Genomic DNA, 23,864 nt, shown 5'->3' on the forward strand with positions numbered 1-23,864 from the left:
TTGGCAAAAACATGTCTGTTTACTGTGTGCATAATTAAGCTATATAGTTATAAAACTATATAAAACTATAATATGTATATTATATAACTATATGTATAGTTATAAAACTATATAAAAGATATATATATATGTTTGCTTAATAAGTTTTTCTTAATAAGAAAAGATACATATAGATAGATAGATTAAAAAAAAAAAAAGATTAATAGCTGAGCATAGTTAGGTGATCTGTGTGAATAGCATTATCCCTAAAAGAAAAATGAAGTCATTCTATGAACAGAAAATAGAGATAGGTAAACATCACATCATCACATGATAATTGCTGTCCTCATTGGCAGCTTCTCAAAAAAAAACATCATACAGGGTCACTATTTAACATCTAAACTTAGAAATGGTCTAAGGCTGTTAGTAGCAAGGGTCAACATGCACCTGCTAAGGTAGATTTCTAAATCATGCAACCCGTCTGCCTTGATACATGAGAATCAATTACTGAAAGCCTTTCACGATGGTCAAAATGTGACACTAAATAATTGAGTATCACATAAAATCTTGTCTGTAATTAGTTATCTGGAAAAGTAATTATGCAACAAAATCAAGTAGTTGAAATTAGTGATGTGAAGCACCCTGGTTATTCAAAGACTGTAGGAGAGAATGATATATATTTAACTTGTAACAGGAAGTTTTAAACACCTAATTCTTAATTGAATTAAAAAAAAATCTTGCTCAATTGTAATTCTTGACATTAACCATAAAAGATCTATGGCACATAAAACAAGTGTTAATGCCTGAGTTTACTTTGTCTAAAATAAAAATGATTAGCTGTAGAAAAGTATGACTGGCAAATAGTACATTAAAAAGTAAATCTGTTTTGTTTGGGGGATAAAACAGGGTAAATTTCACTCTGTCTCTTACATTGAGTGTAAGTTTAATTAGAGAACAGATATGAGATACTCTAAAGGTCAGGTTTGTTCTTTTTCAAAAAGCTATGATAAATGCAGCAACAGAGATGTGAAAGGTTAGAAAAGCTATTAAAATATAATTTACACTAAGAAGTTGTTAGCTAGCATCAGGTAGCTCAAATATTCAAAATAAGAAAAATGTAATGATTCAAAACAATATATGTTGAATTTAGCAGGCTTAAGTTTCAAATCTCATATAAATATTGTTTAACAGCTATAAATACAGGGAAACAGTTATTTAAACAATCATAATAAAGATGATTTTTAATGGGTTATAATAGCAACTGTTGTCATGTATGTGCCAGTTAAGACAGGAATATTAATTCTAATCCTATTTGAAGACCAGGACAGAGAGTTTGATCTGCATGTGTTTATTACTTAAAATTTGAACGGTATAGAGTAGTTGGTTAGTCATGTTATTTAAGATGGTCCCAAAATAGCACCTTCCTTTTCTTGGTAGAGTTAGCTTTGCAGCTGTTGTCTCTATCTGTTGTCTCTGAAGAAAATTTTAACATTAAGAGTTGCTGACGTCAATTTTTTTCTTTTTTTTACAGCTGATGTGGGCTTTGCCCCTGACAGAAGTTATTTGGTTCTAGCTCTGATTTTGGAAGAAGTTGGTATATAGATTTTCCCCTAACTTTCAATTGATGTGTTTAGCTTTAGTGGGAGTAATACTATCGCTTAAAACATGTTGTCGTCTCAAGGAGTTTTGCTACATCCATATGGAGTGCCAATGATTCTGCCGGCAGCACCATACTTCGCTGGACTTGTTCAGGTAATGCAAGGCCGCTTCCAACAAGCAACTTAACTCTAGTGCACTTAGAGTAATAATTGAAATTTTTATGGTTGAGAAAGCAAACACTTTTAATACAGGCAAAAGCTTTCATGTAGTCAGTGAGAAGACAGTAGGAAATCAAAAAGATGGATCACCCTAATCTGTGTATTGACATCTCTCATGGCTGAATAAATGGTGTAGTTGAGCTATATTTGCTTGTATTGATTTGTCTGCTATTTAACATTCATGCCTTTGCTTCACGAGGTTGACCACAGGGCAGAGGATTTGCTATCCATTCTAGGTTTCTGAGGGACTCAGCATTCCCACAGCAGATCATAAGACGAAGTAACTTACCATTATGTGTTTAGGTTAAGTGTTTTATCACAGCAAGTATGAGTAGTGTTAAATATGCATTAATGCATATGTTACGCATCACACTGAATGAAGGTTTTCTTTTTCTTTTGTGTATGGAAAAATACATCACCTTCACAGAATATTTACACACATCATATTAATTCTTTTGAGTCCTTAAAGTGCAAGATCCTACTTCTGAGAGAGAATTTTATGTTTTAGAAGTTAACTGACTATTCCTGATTTAGTTGTTGTTGATTTGTCTTTTTTAACTGTATTTTTTTTTTCAAAAAGTAGAAGTGTTCTGATGTTAGACTTAAAATTTTGTATAGATCATATAGATACTACTTAAGCAAAAGCTATTCCATTGTTTACAGAATTAAAAAAGATTAAGAAAGAATTCAAGCAGCATTTTTGAGCATTCCCCAAATGAACACTATGCACCTTATAAATGTTGGTAGTTAGATGTTATACATAAACAGGCTCAAAAAAGAATAATATGCAGTACTGCATTTCAGTGTCATGCTAGTGATCAGTCAAATTAGCTGTGGAGGAGAGGCATTTGTTTAAAATTTTCATTATGCACCTTCACCACAACAGTTAGTGGGCACAGAGGTGGAATTGCAACACAGAACATTTTTCTTTTCTGTATGGGTCCATTCAGTAATACAGATTGTGAATTGCGTTCTTCACTTAAAGCTTAATATCCTACGTTTCTAAAATAAAAATACAGCAGTGGCCATTACCAGGTATTGAAAAAATGTGCCTTCTGGCCCATGCAAGCCAATGCTATGTTTTGTGCAGCGAGACACGGTAGCACACTTGAACGCATCAAGCAAGCCTTCATATCCATTAGAATTTGAGGGTGAAGGTCAGACACTAGAGCTCAGTCAGACCCTGTGCCATCCTGTCCAATAAATAATTACAAGCAAATCGTGCCTTTCACTCTATGCTGATTGATGTTGAAATTGCTTTTGAAAGTTCTCATAAGTTCCTGTTATAGATTAAGTGCTGGTGTAGGAAAAATAACTGCACCCAACTGAAATGGGTGAATGTAATCAGGTTTAATGGACTCGAGAGCTTGTTGGGAATTAAATAACTATTGATTTGTTGGAAAGTTGCTGTCATTACAAAATGCCACTCTGGGCACATTATCCAAGCAGATAGATTAGAAAAAAAGAGCCCTTTGAAAATTCAGGATGCCTTATTTCAAATCTTTTTTCTTTCCTTTCTGTCCTTAGAAAGATATATCCAGGTCTATGTTACTATGTTTCCATAGGTCTAATATAGTGAAGCAGTAAGAGCTATTCTCCAAACAAATTGGTACATTTACAGGTTTGTCTGGAAAATGTTCTTCATGCAGATTCTTCTCCAGTTTCCCCTCTTCTCTACCTCTCCCTAACCTTATACATAAAAATTGTATATTGGAAAACAAAACAAATATATTGTCTTAGTGGGCACAGTAGAACACTGAATGGCTTAACCCCAAGTTTTTATCAAAACTTACGGTATCTGCAATCACCTCATGTTACTAGAATGCTTATTGTTTGTCTCTTAAAGTAAATCTGAGTATATAAAATGTAAAACTAAACATCCAAAATACTTAGTGCAAAGGGCACTGAATAGACATATCTTTATCAGCCTCTTTTCAGCAATAATTGCATAATGTTCAGACTTTTGATGGATTTTTTTAAAATGTCTTGATACACTAATTATGTAAATGTTTTTACTGGTTTACATGTTGAGAGCTACGATGATGATGTATTTTCAAACCCAAGACTATTTTAACATTTTAGAGGCTTATAAGATTGCAATTTACTTCCTTGCCTGGGTTTTTACAGAAAGAAGTTATTTCCAATTAGGGATTCCTCATGATTTCTGATTTGCACTTACACCAAGGCTGCTTGCATATGAAAACAGTGTAGAGAATTGCATAGAGATTTGGAGAACTATTTTTTGTTGTGCTTTGACCTTTTGTGTTCTATGGTGGAGCAGAGAGTACACATGGAGGTAACTCCATGGAGGTATTTAGAGGTTCTTCACCTTCAAGTTCTGTATATTATTTTACCTTATGCTGTGTTTACAGCCTTTGCCAGCCTCTGCTTCTTAATTCATTGCTGAGCTCTATCCTACATCCTCAGCATGCTTTTGTCACACAGCCTCTTGTTACGGAGTACTGCAGAGTGAAGAACTTATAACCACCAAAAAATGGCAGATATGATGGATACCTCTCTGGAAACACTATATATAACAACCATGTGTAATTTTTCCAATTACATATTAGCGGGTTTGTATTTGTCTTGTGGAGGTTGTATATTTGAGTGAGCAGATGTAGAATCGAATGCATATGTTTTTGGAGAGAGAATGGATTTAAGTTACAAATATGTCAAATATAACAAGTTAAATATAAATACAATATATATATATATATATAATATATATATATAACATTAATAGATTATTAATGTATGTATACATATTATTTATATATTTATAATATATATACAAATACAATACATATAAATAAACTCGTGTTGTTTTTTTTCAATAAATAAATACAAAGTTTATTAGAATGACGAGTTATTATACTAGCTAGGATTTATTAACACATTCTTATCGAGGAAAAAAAAATATTTATTTCTCCCATCTGTTCTTCCTCCTGGGTGAAAATTTAGGAGAAAACATCCAGTAACTATATATGCTGTGGGCAGCAAGGCCCATTTTGAATTAAAGCTATCAAGCTACTATCTCTTTGGCAGGTGATATAAATAAATAAATAAATAAATAAATAAATAAAGAGAGAGAGAGAGAGGGAGAGAGCATTGTGTGGCAATCCAGTAAAAGCTTTCATATTCTGCCCTTGGTTCCTATCCCAGATATGCACTTTGATTCCCACAGGGGAACCCTTATGTCCAGATAAACAGTGAAGTGAGTAGGATGTCACATGAGTGAAAAAGATCCATCTGCATTGCCAGGGTGCATGACGATTGCCCTGTTAGCAGTAATTTTGTGTGGGTGTTGCTGTACTATCTTACACATTGTCAGAATAAGCATGTGAAATGTACTTCTGTTTATCATCCAGCTTACAAAGTGCTGCATCAGATTAACTATTTAGAAATCCATAGGAACGTAATGTTTTTCATAGAATAACAGGTTTAATGTCTATATATTAACTTCATCTTTATTGCTTTATGTACTATAGGTATGTAAAATATTTGCAATTGCTATTTGCAAATTTTTTTTGCTAACATATTTGATATGTTAGGACAATGGTAAGATATTTTATAAGCACAACTGTAATATGTGAAATTTTAATGTTGTATGCTAAATTATGAATGGCTGGCTTAAATGGTTCTGTTTCCATTTAGCAGTGTTTTTCATATACATTATTATTATAAAATGTATTAAAGATGAAATTAGACTTTCTCGTAAAGTATTTGGAAATGTTAAATAGAGAAACTTCTATTTCATACAAAACAGGCTACTTAGATTTAAAGATTAAGAAAACGTCTTTTTCTGAATATGATCAGTATATTTTAAAGTATACTTTTATTTTAACATTAGTGGCAAGAAAAACTGTAAGAGTTCTGAGGGCTTAAGTTTACATTCATTGTCAAAGACTTCAGACAGTTAAGCTAAAACTCTCTTGTCTTTGTTTATTTGCTTAATTATTTGTGCGGTGGTAAAGTGAGGTAGAGGAAAATAAGAAATAAGTGACTGTTGAGTTAAGTATTTTAATAAACCGGGAATTACTGTATTTCTAAGTACATTATACTTAAACCTAAATTATTCTTGAGGTATTTTGATTCTGTCTGGTTTTCCATAACTGGTTAACTGGTGTGCTTAACTGACAACTGGAAAAGTGGTAATCTGTAGATAGTTCCATTTTATTTTAGGGCTAAGTGAGAGAATTGCCTAGAATATACTGTGAAAAGTAGTGGTACAGGCTTCACAGCTCCATCTTTATCAGTCTGTAAAATTTTTGTCTTTTTGCTCTATAGGGAAATGTTAACAGTGAATAAATTCAACATACTTGTACACAGCAGTGTGTTAGGCTACCTGTAAAATCACACATACTTTGTGGCTCTCCAGTTTTCCATAACATTGTGGATATGTTTTGTTGTGTAAGCTTACGCTGAAAATGCTTTTGTAGTTTGGTAGTTTTCACTTGAATAATGGTTTGCAGATAGAACAATGCTTTACCTCTTCCCGTGATGCCTGAAGTAGTATCTACTTGCCTTGGTTGTTTTTGGAGTACAATCTAGTGAAATGCAATGTATAATTTCTATTTACACTGTTTGTATTGCCCATTTGAAATGCAGTAAGTAGATGATTTACCTTACATGCAGATCTGCTCTGGTCTGATTGTGTTGTATGGTCTTTTCAGATGATAACAGTCTCCTGTTACTGGTAATGCACTTCCCAGTGCTTTAGTCAGTGGAGGACGTGTTTTACTACTGCAGTCACTTTTCATCTGACTGCTTTTTAATGTTCTGTTTTTGAGAGTATATCTAAAATTTCTTCTCCCTCTGTATGAGTTGCAAAGCTCTTCTCCTTTCTGTATCGAGTGCTTTTAATAGGAAATAAAATTGGAGTAATGTGGTGGTGATAGCAATATCATGGTCTGAATAACTTTGCTTACAACATCTTTGTTATCAATATTTAAACCTCTGGAAATACAACCTCAGATATATCTATATTTTTTCTTTTGATACATGGGTCAAGTAACGGAGCCCATATGCATTCTCTGTGAAATGTTATTTGTTTCGAGGCTACAGGCAGCTTTGAAAGTCTTTTGTCATTGGTGTTGTAAGATATTTTTTCTTTTAACCTGCCTTTGTTTCTTCCCAGTAAATGCAGATATCATAAAATTCCTGCAGAAGGGGAGGGCACAAAAAAGATGCAGAATGCCTTTCCTATTGACCAAAAAGGCATTTTTTTTTTAGAGGGGAAGGTAGCTTATCTAGATAATTTTAGTTCAACTAAGAAACAAGTGATAGTTTTCTCCTCCCATCTGTCTAATTTTGTAACATTAGCCTTTATTACAGAAATGAACATAACTTGAATGAGTCAGGCAACGACACATTAACTCCTATTCTGTCACTTCTGTCAGTGGCATCTCATAGGCAGGGCTTCTTTCTGAGCTCAGAAAAAGAGCAAAAGATTTCATTTGGCACCCAACAGATGCATGTTTTGGGCCCCTCACTACAAGAAGGACATTAAGGTGCTCAAGCAAGTCCAGAGAAGAGCAACAAAGGTGGTGAAGGGTCTGGAGAATAAGTCTTACGAGGAGCAGCTGAGGTTTGTTCAGCCTGGAGAAAAGGAAGCTCAGGGGCGACCTTATCGCACTCTACAGGTACCTTAAAGGAGGCTGTAGCAAGGTGGGGGTTGGTCTGTTCTCCCATGTGCCTGGTGACAGGACGAGGGAGAATGGGTTAAAGTTGTGCCAGGGGAGGTTTAGGTTGGACGTTAGGAAGAACTTCTTTACCGAAAGGGTTGTTGGGCAGCCCGCTCCGATGCCTAGAGAAGTGGTGGAGTCACCATCCATGGAGGTCTTTAGAAGACGTTTAGATGTAGAGCTTAGGGATATGGTTTAGTGGAGGACTTGTTAGTGTTAGGTCAGAGGTTGGACTCGGTGATCTTGGAGGTGTCTTCAAACCTAGATGATTCTGTGATGTTTTTCCTGACCTACCTTTGTATTTAATGTCAGTTTCAATGAATTTGAGTTAAGATATATAATTATGGTTACTAATTTGTGTTTCGGTAATATACTTCAATGGGACATTTTGATATGACAAGGAACTGGGCAAATCTGGGACTTCATGGCTACGCCTTCTGCAGTGTTTAAGTGGCATAAATAAAAGGATATTTGAGCTTGTATGAACAGAATAGTTTTTCATAGATAGATACTAGGACAGTTTCTACTTAGTTATTCATCCCCCAAATAAGGCAATATTTTTAAGTTTGGGATTCTAACAACCTGCATGTGGAAGCAAATTTTAGAGAAGTGTTTTTAGAAAGTATATTTTTGGCAAAATATTGCATTTTATTTTTCTTATAGACCCCTAAATTGCATGTTGTTTTTTAAACATGAGTTTAAAAAATTACTTACTGCAAGTTTAGAATTCCCTAACTAGAAGCCAGCAAGCTCGTCAGACTATTTCCTAAGATCTGGAATTTCAGCTGTGTTTTTTTGTTTCTTTGTTTTTTTCCTGACTCATGCATAATCATCAGTTTAAAAAAAATGTGATGGTCAAGTATCAAAATTTTCTTGTATATCTAAATATAGAGCAATTATTTTTACAGAGTTGGCTTCGATACTTTACCTATTCGCCTTCTGGTAATTTTTTTTATGTAACTTGAGCTAAAGTTAGAAACCTAATTAAAATACAGTTTTTGTTTTATTTTGGTCTGCTTTCTTGTCTTTTTTTAACTGAGGTGTGGATCCATTTTCTTGGACCTGGTTTCAAACAAAGTATTGTACAATTATTTTTTTTAATGCTGTGACAGGTTATGAATACTGTGAATAGGTAACAGGAATTGATTCCAGGTGGATTTTCCTGTGTCAGATATTCCCCTTGTGTTTTATGAGATTTTGATTATGATTGTTTATGGTAAATTCTAGAATGTGGTTATTCTCTTCCTCCATTGGCCAGAGATGCATGAGCTAGATTTCTTGGAGGATGACTAAATCCCCTTTAATTGTGATTTTATTATATTAATAAAGAATATATTTATTTTTTTTCATATACTTTTTTTTGTTGCTGAGAAGAAAGTAGAAGCCTCTTGCTTATGTATACAAGAATCATAATCGTCCATATTTTGGCTTTGTAACATTTTGTTTGAGGCCTCTGAACTAAATAAAACAAGTTGTGCATTCCAAGGAAAAGTTATTCAGACTTCATGGGAAAATATCCGTAAGTGAAAGCAACACTTTTTAAATTAGTATAAAGCTAAAAAGATTCATAAAGCAGTGATTTGATCTAACCTATGGTAGTCTGACCTATGCTTTAGATTGAATGGTTCAAAATCTGGTGAAATGATCGTTACCTCAGTGCTTCCCCCCCACCTGCAATGATGATTCTTAGTGAATTAGTAAGCCTGAGAAGTCTTTCCTCCCTCCCGAGACACAACTTTTCTCCATAAGCTTGATTAAGGTGTTAAAGCTCAGCTAGATGCTGAACTGAGTGCTTAAGGCGGGATACAGGATAGTTCCCTATTCTCTTAACAGCGTTGTATATGTATCCTATGTGTAGAGGTTTTTGCTTTACTTTTAGGTGAGTGGATTTAGTGCTAGTTTTTGAATATTTGTTTTCTTTTTTTCTGTGGTGTATTAGATCTTGTCTGTGTAAACAGAGTAACATCAATTTTAAATACCTTGAAAAATACAGAAAAGCCTATTTCTTAATTAAGCTCACGTTTGCTGTTAACTTGTAGTTCTTCTGGAAAACATGACTTCAATCAATTTTTTTTTTAGAAGAAATTTGATCTTGGCAACATTTCAGATATGGAGTAAACCTCTATAACTATTTCAAGGTTCTCTTAGAATGAAAATATTTTAAACTCGAGTTTAGAACAACCAAAAAGCAACTCTTTAGAGCCTTTAGAATACAGGGTGGAAGAGAGTGCTGATTGTATGTTTACACAACAGAAAATACGGAAAATATTCTAAGAAATATGTGATGATAGCTTAACAAAACCTCAGACTTTTCTTGCACTATGTACTTGAGCCATACTTGAAACTGTCTGCTCCTCAAAATCTTGTCTTTTTTTTTTTTTTTTTTTGTTATGCACTTGTAGTAAATTGTTAGGACTGAGTAGTTTGTAAATTTGCAGTACCTCAAAACTGTCCTCTATTAGAGCTACAGGCCATAGTTTCACCATTTAATCTCCAAGCCAATGAATATCACTTTCAGAAGTGAAACAATATTTTCTAGCTTGTCCCAAGGCAGGACAAGGAGAATGAGCATGCTCAAATGTTTTGTTGTGACAAGCTATGAAAGAGTCTGTTCTGAGGTGAACACAAAAAAGACAGCACAAGCTCTCCTTTCACAATCGGGAGATTAAGGGTAATAGGAGCAAACCACCTTATGGGAACACAGGCATAAATTACACTTTTAATTATTACTATTTTTTAATCTTGTGTATAGATATAAATCTGTACCCATATTTTTAGCCTTAAAGCATCTAAAAGGAGAATAAAGCAAACTTAAATCTTGAAAATATCTTAGTTTGCCTGTGTCCAGCTCTTAACACGGAAACTAGATTTTTCTCTTTCCATGTAGGAAGTATCTATCCATATGACTTTACTTCCCGGATGTAATGAGAAGGTTCTAACAGTTATCACTAGTTGGATCCAGTAACAGATGAGCATACCATGGATTTAGGACTAACTGGAGCACAGAAGCTACTTGGTCCCAGTTCTCCTTAAAATGCCAATCAGTACTTAGCAAATTGCTCTACTTAATCAGTTTCCTCTTATGTTTGTTTGTTTGTTTGTTTGTTTGTTTTTGTTTTTTTTTTTCTTTTTTCTAAAGTGTACAGTTGGAAAAATGACTCCATGTTTGTTTATTCAGAATTTTAAACATAAAACAAGGGAAATTATTGTGAATAAGGTTTTTACTGTTTCTAAAGGTTGCCTATAATAGTTGCTTCAAATAATTTTTTCAAAATTCTGTAATAAAAGAGATAGATAGATCAATTTCATTGTATCATTGGTCAGTGTGTACTAGCAAACAGTCTTCCCTGACTCCTGTGGTGAAATATTTTGTAGACACATGTTGTTAAAACACACTCTAGCCTTTCAAATAGTGCTGATACAGGAATCAAAATAAATCCATTGCAAGACTCTCAGAGTATCATTTTAACTGACATACAGTGCTGGAATGACTGAAGTGAGTATGTGTTCTTTTTAATGCAGAAATGAATGCTTTGATTTGTTTATGCCTTCCTCCATGAAGGAACAGTTAAAATCAGGCATAGGGAAACATGACAGATGTTCATACACATTTCCCATCTGAAAATGCCTTCTACTGGCCAAAATGATTGTTAGGCACAATTAAGCCCAGTATATACGTCCTGTACTATATGCCAAATCTGCTGAATATGTTCCCAACAGGGAACTACAGATTTGGAAGGAAGGGAGTTTATATGATCTTTCATTTGCAGTAGAATTTTGAGAGTCATTGTGTGAAAAACATAAGGAGACCTGACTGACAGCTGAGTCTATGCTCATATGCACTGTGCCATAAACTGTATCTTTAAGATAAATTTTCAGTCCATGGGAAAATTTCACATGCATTTCAGGGATGCTTACACTTGAAATCTGATATGTGAGTGGCATTTGGTATTATGTTGCCAACTGACTTGAAAAGCTTGTGATGTTATGCCTTGTAATGTTCCACATTCAGTGTAATTGTGACTGTAATCAGCTTTATGATGGCAACTCTTCATGATGACTACAGTATTATACTTTACTCTTTCTTTTTCTTTTTCATTTTTTTTTCATTTTTTCTTTTTTTTCTTCATATTATGCCCAAAATGTTACTTTTTGATTTCAGAGGCATACTGGTTATGAAGACTTCCCTTCCTTCTGTAGATCTACAGACTTTTTGAATTATATATGACATCTCTTTATGCAGAGACTGGGATTTATCATTTTCAATGATATGATAGCATCAACTCTTGAAAAAGATGCTGAGAACCAAATACTCTTATGTGTTCAGTTACAATACATACCACAAAATATTACAGTTGGCTGTTCCCAAAAAGCATGCCTTTCTGGTATCTCAAAAATGTGCAATATTTTACTATTTCTGTTGTGTCAAAATATCTTAGACACCATGAAAGCGTGTTGACCTAAAAATGTCAGTGGGTATTTCATATGTCTTCTCTTATTTATATATATATATATATATATATATATATATTTTTTTTTTTTTTTTGGATGGGGAAAAACACCCACCACAAGAGAAAAAAAATGCAAGACGGGCATTACTTTTTTTGTTGTGTAATGCCTGTCTTTTAATAATGTACAAAGCTCTGTACTGGGTCTGTAAAAAGAATCTATAAGTTGCCTGGCCAGTCAGTCTTTCAACTGAAGTATGCATGAAAGTACTAAGGTCTGCCTGCTACTCTACTCTTACTTCCATAGTGACATAAATCTGCCAATATAGAGTTAGAGTGGTTGAAGGGACTTCGAGAGGTCATCTGGTCCATCTGCTCAGTCAGGGCCATCCAGAGCAGGTTGTTCCAGGACCATGTCTGGATGGCTTCTGAATGTCTCCAAGGAGGAAGACTGTCTGGACAACCTGAGCCAGTGCTAGCCCTCACAGGTTTTTTTTGTTTTGTTTTGTTTTATTTTATTTTATTTAAAAAAAAAAAAAAGCATTTCCTGATGTTCCAGTGGAATCACTTGTTCTGGTTTGTACCCATTGCCTCTGGTCCTGGCACTGAGCACCACTAAGAGCCTGGTGGCTCTGTCTTCTCTGTAGCCTCTCCAGGTAACTGTACACACTGAAATCCCCCTAAAACTTCTCTAGGCTAAACAGTCACAGCTCTCTTAGCTTTTCCTCATGTAAGAGATGATCCAGTACCTTAAGCATCTTCTTGGCCCTTCTTTGGCCTCCGTCAAATACATTAATACCTCTCCTGTACTGGAGAGCCCAGAAATGGACACAGGACTCCAGGTGCTGCCTCACAAGTGCTGAATGGAGGGGAAGGATCACCTCCCTCGACCTGCTGGCAATACTTTGCCTGATGCAGCCCCAGACACTATTAGCCTTCTTTACTGCAAGAACATATTGATGGCTCAAGATCAAGCTGGAGTTCACTGGGACCCCTAGGTCCTTTTCTGCCAAGTTGCTTTTCATCTCAGTTGTCTCCAGCAGGTGCTGGTGCCTGGGATTGTTCCTCCTGAGGTGCAGGACTTTGCACTTCCCCTTGGTGAACTTTAGGAGGTTCCTGTCGTTTCTCCAGCCTGTCCAGGTCCCTCTGGATGGCAGCATGGCTGTCTGTATTCCTCCCAGTATTTGGTATCTGCAGACTTGCTGAGGGTAAACTCTGCCCCATCATCAAGATCATTAATGAAGACGGTGAAGAGGACTGACCCCTGGGGCACACCACTAGTTACTGGCCTCCAGCTAGACTTAGTGTCACTGACCACCACCCTCTGGGCTCTGCCGTTCAGTTAGTTTCAGACAACCTTTCTGTCTGCTTATCCAGCCCCTCAGCAGCTTGTCTATGAGGATTTTATGGGAGACAGACTTCAGAAAGGCTTTTGACACTAGGTAGGTGATGTCCACTGCTCTCCTCTCATCCCCCAGGCTACTTACTTCATTGCAGAGAGGCTTCTTAGGTTGGTCAAGTTACTTCTTCATGGTGAATCCATGCTGACTACTCCTGATGACCTTCTTGTCCTTCGTGTGCCTGGAAATGGTTTCCAGGATTAGCTACTCTGTCATCTTCTGGGGGACTGAGGTGAGGCTGATTTCATAATTTCCTCTAGAATTATTTCTCCATATAATATGTTTGTTAAATTCCTCTTTAGATGGATATAAGTAGAATTTAGTATATCACCATCTTTACTAATAGCAGAGGTAGGGAGAAAGTTGACCTGCAGATACAGCTTGTAATATACGTCTTCTGGATTTCATAAAAGCAAGAGAGTGAGAATCCACTGGCTTCCTGAAAGCTAAGTCTATGAGAGAAAATGTCTTAAGTGGTCAGTGGGTATCTCTTGAACTAGTGGACTGCTGAGGAGCATCTTTCTAGGCAGCCTATGGCTCCTAGAAGGAGCATCTTCTAGGCAGGTATGAGGCTAAAAGTAATTCCGTGTTAAATCGTGCTGGTATGTGATAATTTCTGGTACTCATCCACAAGAATTGCCTCTCAAGTGTCTGAAATTTACTTTTTATATACTGCTTTTTGGTCATCGTGAGGTCAGTATATCCCTAGTGGAAGTTTTTTTGGTTTTTTTTTGCTTTGTTACTGTTTGATTCTCACAGAACTGTATGAAATTTTTAAATAAAAGCCTTCCTTTAGCAGAATGGTAAGGAAATGCTGAGAAATGTATTTCTATTCTCTTGGCTCCAATATTATAAATCAAGAAAGGAAAAGTTAATCCAGTGACTCGTTACTGAATATTACATTGCATGAGAGAGATTATTTCAAAATAATAGTGTTTAGTATTGTACTTGTAGACAGGTGGATGACATTGACTTACACATTTTCAATTTATGGTGGTCAAATTAATTGCAAACATGTTCCTCCACCAAGTTTCAGAAATTAAGATCAAGTACTTGAAATACTTGAAAATACTTTCAGGCTAGAGCCATACTACATAATTATTTAAGCCCGTATTTATTCTTGTTTATTTCTGAGAGCTTTTTTCCTGATCACAGCAAATAAACTGCCCAGTGCCTCATTTTCTTGATACCATTCTATAAGACTTGTTGTAGTGTACAGTTTTTGTACAATGTTTCTCGTTTTCTGTGTTCTGCTTGCCTGTTCTTTCTCTCATCTAGTTGCTTTAATAATGTTTTTATTTTTTCTGTAGCTTGGGAGACTTCTCTGTAACTAGAACAACATAAACTATATTTTTCATTTTATTAATTAAAATGTTATTCTGAGACACTTCAGTTCATTTGCAAAGAGGAGAAAAAAAAGATATGAGTTACACAGCATAAAAATAGTTTAAGTTGGCAGACAGACATTTTCAGAGACAGATCCAAGATATATTTTTAGGGAACACCATACTAGCAAGCACTTAAAGTACTTGTGAAAGTGCTTCTTGAGTATGATGCCTGTTAGCTCATGAGGTAATTTTCAAATGTACTGTCTAAACTGCAATTCATTTTAGTATTGGCTTCCTAACCTAATGGTTAAAACTAATGAATTTGTCTCTCTTTGGAGGTATTATATATAGATACTACTGCACTCTTAATATGCTCAATTTTGTACTTTTTTCTCTGTATTTGGGTAATTCTCTTTAAGCAGTGATTCACTGGAGGCTTTCAGTGAATTCACAAGTATAAAAGTTCCAAATTGAGGTGAAACATTTATTATTTATTTATTCTTTGTTAAATAGCATTTGTGATTCAAGAATGAGATGAAGTAGTTAGTCATTTACCTTCCACAACTTTTTGGAAATCAAACAAACAGAAACAGACTAAATTCTTAATAGCTAACTTCTGGTCTCTAACAGGACAGGAGACTGATTATATGTACTGCTGCAGAAATAGAAAAAGTCAAATGGAATGTGTAATGGTTCTTTCTTGGTCTCAAGACAGGACGTTGTTAAAAATTGATTCCATGCTGTTTGACAAAAGAAACATTTCTCAAAAGTATCAAAACCTATTTTTTTTTCTTTTTTAAAAAAAAAAAAAAAAAAAAAAAAAAAAACAGAATCAAAAACTGGATGTATAGCTTTATATAAGTAAGGTTTCTTATTAAGAAGAGGGACTTCAGGTTTACAGATTCAAAGATATTCAAGCCAGTAAGAATCATTATGATAATTCAGTTTGTCCTCTTGAATGTACATGCTACATAATTTCTCTGAGACTGACTTAAAACAGACCTCTTGGAAGATATTTAATCTTGTTTTAAATATCCAAGTAATTTGAAATCCATCAGTTTCACTGATACCCTACCGAACTGTTTGAATGTTTAATCACCCTTGCAGTTAGAATATTGTGAGGCTCTATTTCTATTTATTTCAGCTTCTAGCCACTGGATCGAAAGTACAAAATACCCACAAATAATAAAATAAGAAAGCTCTTGAAGTGTACCACCTACTAGAAGAGATGTGTATCACAGACATGAGGAAAAATAGGGAAGGAAGGCACTTTGTGGGATCACATAATCTACTTCTCTGCCAGAAGGCAAGATCAACTTTGCTTGTTTCATTCCTGACAGATTTTTTTTGAGACTGTTCTTAAGATCTTGAATGACCAAGGCTCTAACCTCTCCAGATTATTGCACTTGCACTAGAGTTTTTTCTTTCCTTAGTGCCTGGCTTGAAATCTTTCATTTTATAATTTAAACTCCTGCTATTGTTTTATATGGAGTGGGCATAGAAAATGGATTATTTATATCTTTTTCATAGTGGCCCTTCATCTTTTTGATGACAGATGCATTTTCTTCTTGTGGTAGTGCAATCCTCATTCCTTCAGTCTTTCCTTCTAGGATTTTCCTTAGCCTACTACAATTGCAAGACATTATGGATAAGGTTTTTAGATCCCCAGAATTATTTGGGTATCTAATTTCTCTTTTCAAGGAAAATATAACGTAATGTATGGAGCATGACTTCCTTCAGATTTCTGAAGTGCAAGTAGGAGATAATAGTAGAACGTTTCTGGTAGATGCAGTGGAGAAAAGGTGAGAGTCATGAGACACAGAGCACTGTGTAGGATAAGTTTATTTTTTTGTTAAAAATTTCATTTTAGGACAATCCCTCTGAGATTTAACACCTTTTTTTAAAACAAAACAAAACAAAACTTTTTTTTTAAAAAAAGCTTCCTAGAGCAACAGTAAACAAGATGCAGTAGGTTTAAGTGTTCTATAACCACATTTTTTTTAAACACCCCATTTATTGAGGTTATTACTGACACAGTGCTCAAAGACACAGCAATCATGCTGCCTATGTGTTTTCAAAAGGTGCCATTTGTAAAGTATTCTATTTAAATAATCAGCACGCTGAAATCATCTGCAGTTTTTGACTGTCAAATTTTGTGAAGTAAGAGGAAAAATGGGTAGCACAAGACTCACTATTTCCTGATTTTTGTGTTATCTCTTTCATCAGTAACTCAACAGAGGCCGAATTTTGAGATGCACCTGTATATGTGGCAGTACTAGTTTCTGGGCATGGCTCATCTGAATGTCCAAAGAACAGGAGCACTACATCTTTCTGTCTGTTTACTTTCAGTAGTATCATAGTGCCCTGATTGAACACGGAAAATGTGTGAAGAAAGCTCACTTCACTGTATGGTGTTTAAATTAATATAGGACATTAACTACAGCACTGAATAGTGTTTTTTTTGTTTTTTTTTTTTTTTTTTTTGTTCGTCTGTTTTTTTTATGTATCAGTATGACATGAGATAGCACACTTCTTTTTTAGTACCCTCTTCCAGTTGAAACCATAATGGCAACTGCAGCAGAAAAGCCACAGACTAGGTAGAAGACAAGCATGGACTTCACCTAAGAAAAAGTGGAGACTCAATGCAGTGTATAATGGCAATGATAATCTGATATTGGTAATTGCTGAGGTGACCGGCTCTGGGGCAGATGTGTTCTGCAGCAGAGCAGGGGGATCTTGGCCTGTGAGGGGTTTTTTCCTGCATGGAAGCGACCTGAAGCAGCCGAGGGGGAGGCCAGGCCCCAGCAGCCATTATGAGAGCTGCGGTCGAGGCGTGGGTGGAACCAGGAGCAGTGTCCACTCCCTCCTCTGGTTCCAAGGCAGCCCCTAGGCAGCGGTGTACAGAGAGGGCAAACAACCTCAATCAGAGCATGGCGGGGCAGTTTGCATGGGCAGGGGGTGCTTGGACAGGGCAGAGTGTCCCTCCCCATTTAGAAGAATAGCTCATCTACTGGCTGTCAACCTGTACCTAAACCAGCTATGGTCTGCGCTAGACAGAAAGCTCTTTTTGGAAAGTCTGTGGCGACTTAGACTGACTGCCTGCTCAAAAATGCTGCAGTTCAGGTCTCTGGATTCAGGGAGTGCCTGAGCTTGTTGCTGCCCTCAGAGGGTGACAGAGACACCATGTGTGTGAGGTGCGAGCAGGTGGAGAGGTTAACGGCTATCAGGGAATGTGAGCAGGAGGATAGATTGGTGGAGCAACTCCCTGAAGGAAAGGCACCAGGGTGAGACACACCAAATAGTGGTGGGCCCCGTGCCCTATTGCTGTCAGGCAGAGCGAGGGGACCTAGGAGATGAGGAGGAATGGAAACAGGTCAGTGTCACCAGCAACTCCCCTCCCTACCAGCCTCGCCTTTCCAGGTGCCCTTACACAACAGGTTTGAGGCCTTGAAGCCTGAGAGACTGGTGGGTGAGGATGTGGTCAAAAATTCACCCAGGAGGTTGCCTAGAGCAAGGAAGTCAACTTCATGCCTCAAGACTGCCTCCGCCGAGAAAGAAAGAAGGATAATCGTTGTCAGCGACTCCCTTCTCAGGGGAATAGTGGGCCCTGTATGTCAGCCTGACCCTACCTGTAGGGAAGTCTGCTACCTCCTTGGGGGCCAGGAGAGGGACATTGCCAGCAATCTTCCCAACCTGGTTCACCCCCTCCGATTACTATCCTCTATTGATAGTCCACACTGGCAGCGATAAAATTGATGAGAGAAGCCTGAAGGCTAACAAATGGGACATTAGGGGTCTGGGACAATTAGTAGATGGAGTGGGAGGACAGGTGGTGTTTTCCTTTATCCCTTCAGTGGCAGGAAGGAGTACGGTGAGGACCCAGAAAGCCAACCTGATAAACACGTCTCAGAGGCTGGTGCCATCACAGGTTTTTTTGTTTGTTTGTTTGTTTTGTTTTGGGGGGAGAGTGTTGGGTACTCTTCAAGAAGGAAATCTTAAAGGCTCAGGGAAAGACCATCCCTGTGTGCCCAAAGACAAGCCACTACGGAAGAAGACAAGCCTGGCTGAACAGAGAGCTGTGGCTAGAGCTCAGGAAGAAAAAGAGGGTTTATGACCTTTGGAAAAGAGGGCAGGCCACTCAGGAGGACTCTAAGGATGTTGTGAGGCTGTGCAGGGACAAAATTAGAAAGGCCATAGCTCATCTGGAACTCAATCTGGTTACTGCTGTTAAAGATAACAAAAATTGTTTTTATATAAATACTATATATACAGTGTAAATACTGAAACAAAAAGTAGGACTAAAGAGATTTGCTGGATGCAGGGGGAAACTTAGTGACGAGAGTTGAGGAAAAGGCTGAGATGCTTAATGCCTTCTTTGCCTCAGTCTTTAGCATCAAGACCAGTTGTTCTCTGGGTACTGTTCTCTCTTGAGGGCTACAAAGATGGTGAAGGGACTAGATGGGAAGACATATGAGGAGCGGCTGAGGTCACTTGGCCTGTTCAGCCTGGAAAAGAGAAGGCTGAGAGGAGACATCATTGCAGTCACAGCATCCTCACGGGAGGGAGTGGAGGGGAAGGCACCGATCTATTCTCTTTAGTCACCAGTGATAGGACCTACGGGAATGGTGTCAAGCTGAGGCAGGGGAGGTTTAGGCTAGACATCAGGAAGAGGTTCTTCGCTAAGAGGGTGGTTGCACACTGGAACAGGCTCCCCAGGGAAGTAGTCACTGCAATAAGCTTGTTGGAGTTTAAGAAGCGTTTTGAATTCACTTAGTCATGGTCTAAAATTTTGGGTAGACCTTTGTAATGCCAGGAGATGATCCTTATGGGTCCCTTCCAACTTGGGATATTCTATGATTCTATACCCAGTCCCCTAAGCTGGTGGAAGGGGATGGGGAGCATAATGTGCCCCTCATAATCCACGAGAAAATGGTTGGCAACCTGCTACAGCACTTAGGTGTACGCAAGTTGATGGGTCTGGATGGGATCCACCTGAGGGTACTGAGAGAACTGGTGGAAGAGCTGGCCAAGCAGCTTCCCATCATTTATCAGCTGTCCTGGCTATCAGGGGAAGTCCCAGGTTACTGGCAGCTAGCAAATGTTACTCCCAACTACAAGAGGGACCGGACGGTGGACCTGGGAAACTATAGGCCTGTCAGTCTGACTTCGGTGCCGGGGAAGGGAATCTCATGGAGCAGATTATCTTGAGTGTCATCACGCGGCACTTACAGGGCCACCAGGCGATCAGGCCCAGTCAGCATGAGTTTATGAAAGACAGGTCCTGCTTGATGAAACTGAGCTCCTTCTCTGACAAAGTGATGCACTTAGAGGATGTACATGCAGTCTATCTTGACTTCAGTAAGGCTTTTGACACCAATTCCCACAGCATTCTCCTGAATAAACTGGCTGCTCATGGCTTGGACTGGCATATGCCTCATTGGGTTAAAAACTGGCTGGATAGCCAGGCCCAAAGAGCTGTGGTGATTGGAGTTAAATCAAGTTTGAGGCCAGTCACTAGTGGTGTCCCCCAGGGCTCAGTACTAGGGCCAGTTCTCTTTAATATCTTTATTGATGATTGGATGAGGGTATCAAGTGCACCCTCAGTAAGTTTGCAGATGACACCACGTTAGGTGCGTGTGTCGATCTGCTCAAGGGTAGGAAGGCTCTGCAGGAGGATCTGGATAGGCTGCACTGATAGGCTGAGGTCAACTGCATGAAGTTTAACAAGGCCAAGTGCCGGGTCCTGCACCTGGGGCGCAATAACCCCAAGCAGAGCTACAGACTGGGAGAGGAATGGTTGGAAAGCTGCCTGGCGGAGAAGGACCTGGGAGTATTGGTTGATAGTTGGCTGAATATGAGCCATCAGTGTGCTCAGGTGGCCAAGAAGGCCAACGGCATCCTGGCTTGTATCAGAAGCAGTGTGGCCAGCAGGGCTAGGGAAGTGATTGTCCCCCTGTACTCGGCTCTGGTGAGGCCGCACCTCAAGTCCTGTGTTCAGTTTTGGGCCCCTCGCTACAAGAAGGACATGGAGGTGCTCGAGAGAGTCCAGAGAAGGGCAACAAAGCTGTTGAGGGGTCTGGAGAACAAGTCTTACGAGGAGCAACTGAGGGAGCTGGGCTTGTTCAACCTTGAGAAGAGGAAGCTCAGGGGCGACCTTATTGCACTCTACAGATACCTTAAAGGAGGCTGTAGCAAGGTGGGGGTTGGTCTGTTCTCCCACATGCCTGGTGACAGGACGAGGGAGAATGGGTTAAAGTTGCGCCAGGGGTGTTTTAGGTTGGATATAAGGAAGAACTTCTTTACTGAGAGGGTTGTTACGCATTGGAATGGGCTGCCCAGGGAAGTGGTAGTCACCATCCCTGGAGCTCTTTAGAAGACTTTTAGATGTACAGCTTAGTGATGTGGTTTAGTTGGAGGACTGGTTAGTGTTAGGTCAGAGGTTGGACTCGGTGATCTTGGAGGTTTCTTCCAACCTAGATGATTCTGTGATTCTGTAATGATAACTGATGAAATTATCAAATGGTAAGATGGTTGCGTGTATAGATTTTCTAATCTGGACTTAATTTTTCCTGTAATCATCACTGTTTTAGAAAATATGACTTGTCCACCTTTGTAACTGATCTTTTCAAAATTTAAAATGATAAGCATGCTTTTCAGGATGTTTTAAACTACACTTCTATAAAGCCACATTGTACAAATTGCAGTTAATCCATGTTTCATTTGACAGCCTTCAGTAAAATAAGGAATTTTGGCATGTTTCTATAACCATTCCTGGTCAAGAAGACACTGAAATTACAGTAAAGCACATGCTAAAATGCCTTCCTTAATTGGGATCATAGTACTGATTAAATATGGTCACATTTTCCGTGTTTTCTTACTGTTAATATTGATGATAGGATCTGAAACACTGAGGCAGGGTCTGAGAATATTATGTGATCAAGGAGAAGCAGATGAATGATCGTGGGAAAGCAGAAAGATAAGGAAACACGGATAAGTAAAGTGAAATTAATGTGCCTTAGCAAACTGAGATTTGTTTCCCGTTTTTTATTTGTATGAATTTTTAGAGAATGGCACCAAAAAAAAACAAACATACACACACAAAAAAAACCCAACCACCACCACCAACAAAACACAACAACAAACAGTTCAGCTATAATGTTTTTCTTGGCCTGACTTGCTTTCTTTTCCCACTCTCTGTTCATCGCAAGAATGTTAATGTGTTGAGGTGTGCATAGCAGAAATAAATCTAGCTAGAAAACCAGGGCTTAGGGAGTGCAAGAAGCCCAGTTGAACTTCCCAGCCCTTCTTGAAGGCCTCCATATGAGCACTGCATGGGTCTTGTAAGATGTAATCTCAGAGAAGAATGAGAACTTTCTTCCCTCTTATGGACCAGTACAGCGTCCTTTTAAAGGGTTAAATTATGATAAATGTTTAAAGATGCAAGAGTGCCTTTGTGACACACTCCCTGACACAAAATAGAACATCTTTTAAAGTAGTATTTATAAGGTTTTTATATTACATTCATATTATGGAAGAACAGAAGGGGTCATAGCATAGATAGTATCTTCTGCTTAAGTTTTGTAAGGATAAAAAATGTTAGTCAATTAAAGCTATCATTACTTTCAGTATAACTTTTCTTTAGTTTATTTATTTCTTGTGATTTATCATTCTCTCTTCTTATATTTTATGCATCAATACCCGTATAAATAGGAAACGATCCTCGTAATGTGGAAAAAATCATAAATGTAAAGATGGAGACTCCTTTCGCTTTGCTTAATAATATGTTTTATACTTTCTCATATATGTGCATCCATACTTGTTTAATTATGAGAGATTTTTGATTGGGTCATGTGAGGAAAGATCTCTTTCTCCGTTAACCTAACAAGGATCGTGGATTTTCATTGCATGAAACTTGTCACAGCTGATTTCATCCTTTCAGGGATAGATATTTAGGTAGTTGCATACATTATCAAATGAAAACGCCCCAACAATGATTTTCTTTGGGAAGGTAGCACAAAGAACTTATGGAATATTCTGAGCTTGTATCTAGAACATTAATTATTTAGTATGAAAATTTCTGAGATGTAAATATTATAAACCAGGAGGAAAAAAAAATGTTGAAATGCTTATAAAGAAAAATAAGGTTGAACTTAAATTGAAGGTTGTACTTAAATTTCATCAATTCAAAAAAAAATCACATAGATTTGATACATGCTTAAAACTTACCAGTTCTCTGTATTGCAGTTTGTGTAGGCATACATCTTGTTTCACTTGCAGTGTTTATTATCACCCGGATGTGCTTAAATCATGTTCTATACTCAGTGAAGCTCTGATGAAGAATGTCAGTCAGTAGTTGCAAAGCTGTCCAGCACTCTTCCCTAAGTTGAATTTACACAGGCACCTCAAGAACAAATTAATGAAGCCTTGGTTCACTGCACATATGTAGCCATTTTTAATAAACTATTAGTGATCTAATGTACTTTCTGTGCAATTGCCTTTTTTTTTCTGGCCTACAAAATGGATAAAAAGCTTCACCAGCCTTTGCAGAATGAGGGGAACTGAGATTTATATTTTCTTATGGCAAACATTCAGTTTAGGTTGGAGATGTGTGAATTTACTTGTTTATTTATTATACTGCTGATAGAATATTCTCACTTCTACTTAAATTTAACAAACTGCACAGTGCTAAACCTTGTTAAAATGGTGCAAAGACCCAATTATAGAAACTACAAAGGCATGCAAGAGTAAGCAAAGAAAAAATGTATAAAAGGATTAGAGATCAAAAATAGAATGATTCCAGTGTAACTGCATTAGGAAACATCAGGCAGGAAAACATGAAAGAATTAGAGTATGAAGAACAAAGTTTTACAAAGCTTCTGAAAGCTGACAACAATATTTTTTTATTATTTGCTAACTCTATTAAAATGAAAATTTATTGGAAAAATATATCTATTTTGAAGTTGTAATGAACAAAACAGTTGAATTGTATTCCTTGTTCTTCTTGTTTATGGAGTTTGAGTTTTGTTTTCAAAGTAGTAGTAACTGACTTAACCAAGGGTCTAAAAAGTAGATTGTACCTTTAATTTTAAGTAAGATGCTATTTAAGATTTATGAAGATTTTCAGGGTAGATTTACCTTAATGCATGTATACGTGTGTTAAATGTGGCAAACCTTTCCTCCTTCTGTGGCTTTAAAACCCCACCTTTTC

At 37.3% G+C, this 23,864-nt stretch overlaps 1 protein-coding gene across 45 annotated transcripts in view; it reads left to right on the forward strand.

Moving 5' to 3' along the window:
• Positions 1–23,864, forward strand: part of RBFOX1 (RNA binding fox-1 homolog 1) — an 881,332-nt gene that overhangs the window by 598,376 nt on the left and 259,092 nt on the right. For 18 of the 45 annotated variants that reach the window (XM_068698964.1, XM_068698959.1, XM_068698961.1 and 15 more), the window contains one exon: positions 1,511–1,731. The exons of 26 other annotated variants lie outside the window; for them this stretch is intronic. In XM_068698964.1, coding sequence (XP_068555065.1) covers positions 1,645–1,731 — 87 coding nt within the window. In that variant the 5' untranslated portion in view covers positions 1,511–1,644. The remainder of the gene's footprint in view (positions 1–1,510; positions 1,732–23,864) is intronic. One more of the 45 variants, XM_068698976.1, reaches the window with a different exon arrangement.

This window comes from Anas acuta, chromosome 15 (genome assembly GCF_963932015.1).
Source record: "Anas acuta chromosome 15, bAnaAcu1.1, whole genome shotgun sequence".
In the NCBI taxonomy this organism is placed as follows: Eukaryota; Metazoa; Chordata; class Aves; order Anseriformes; family Anatidae; genus Anas; species Anas acuta.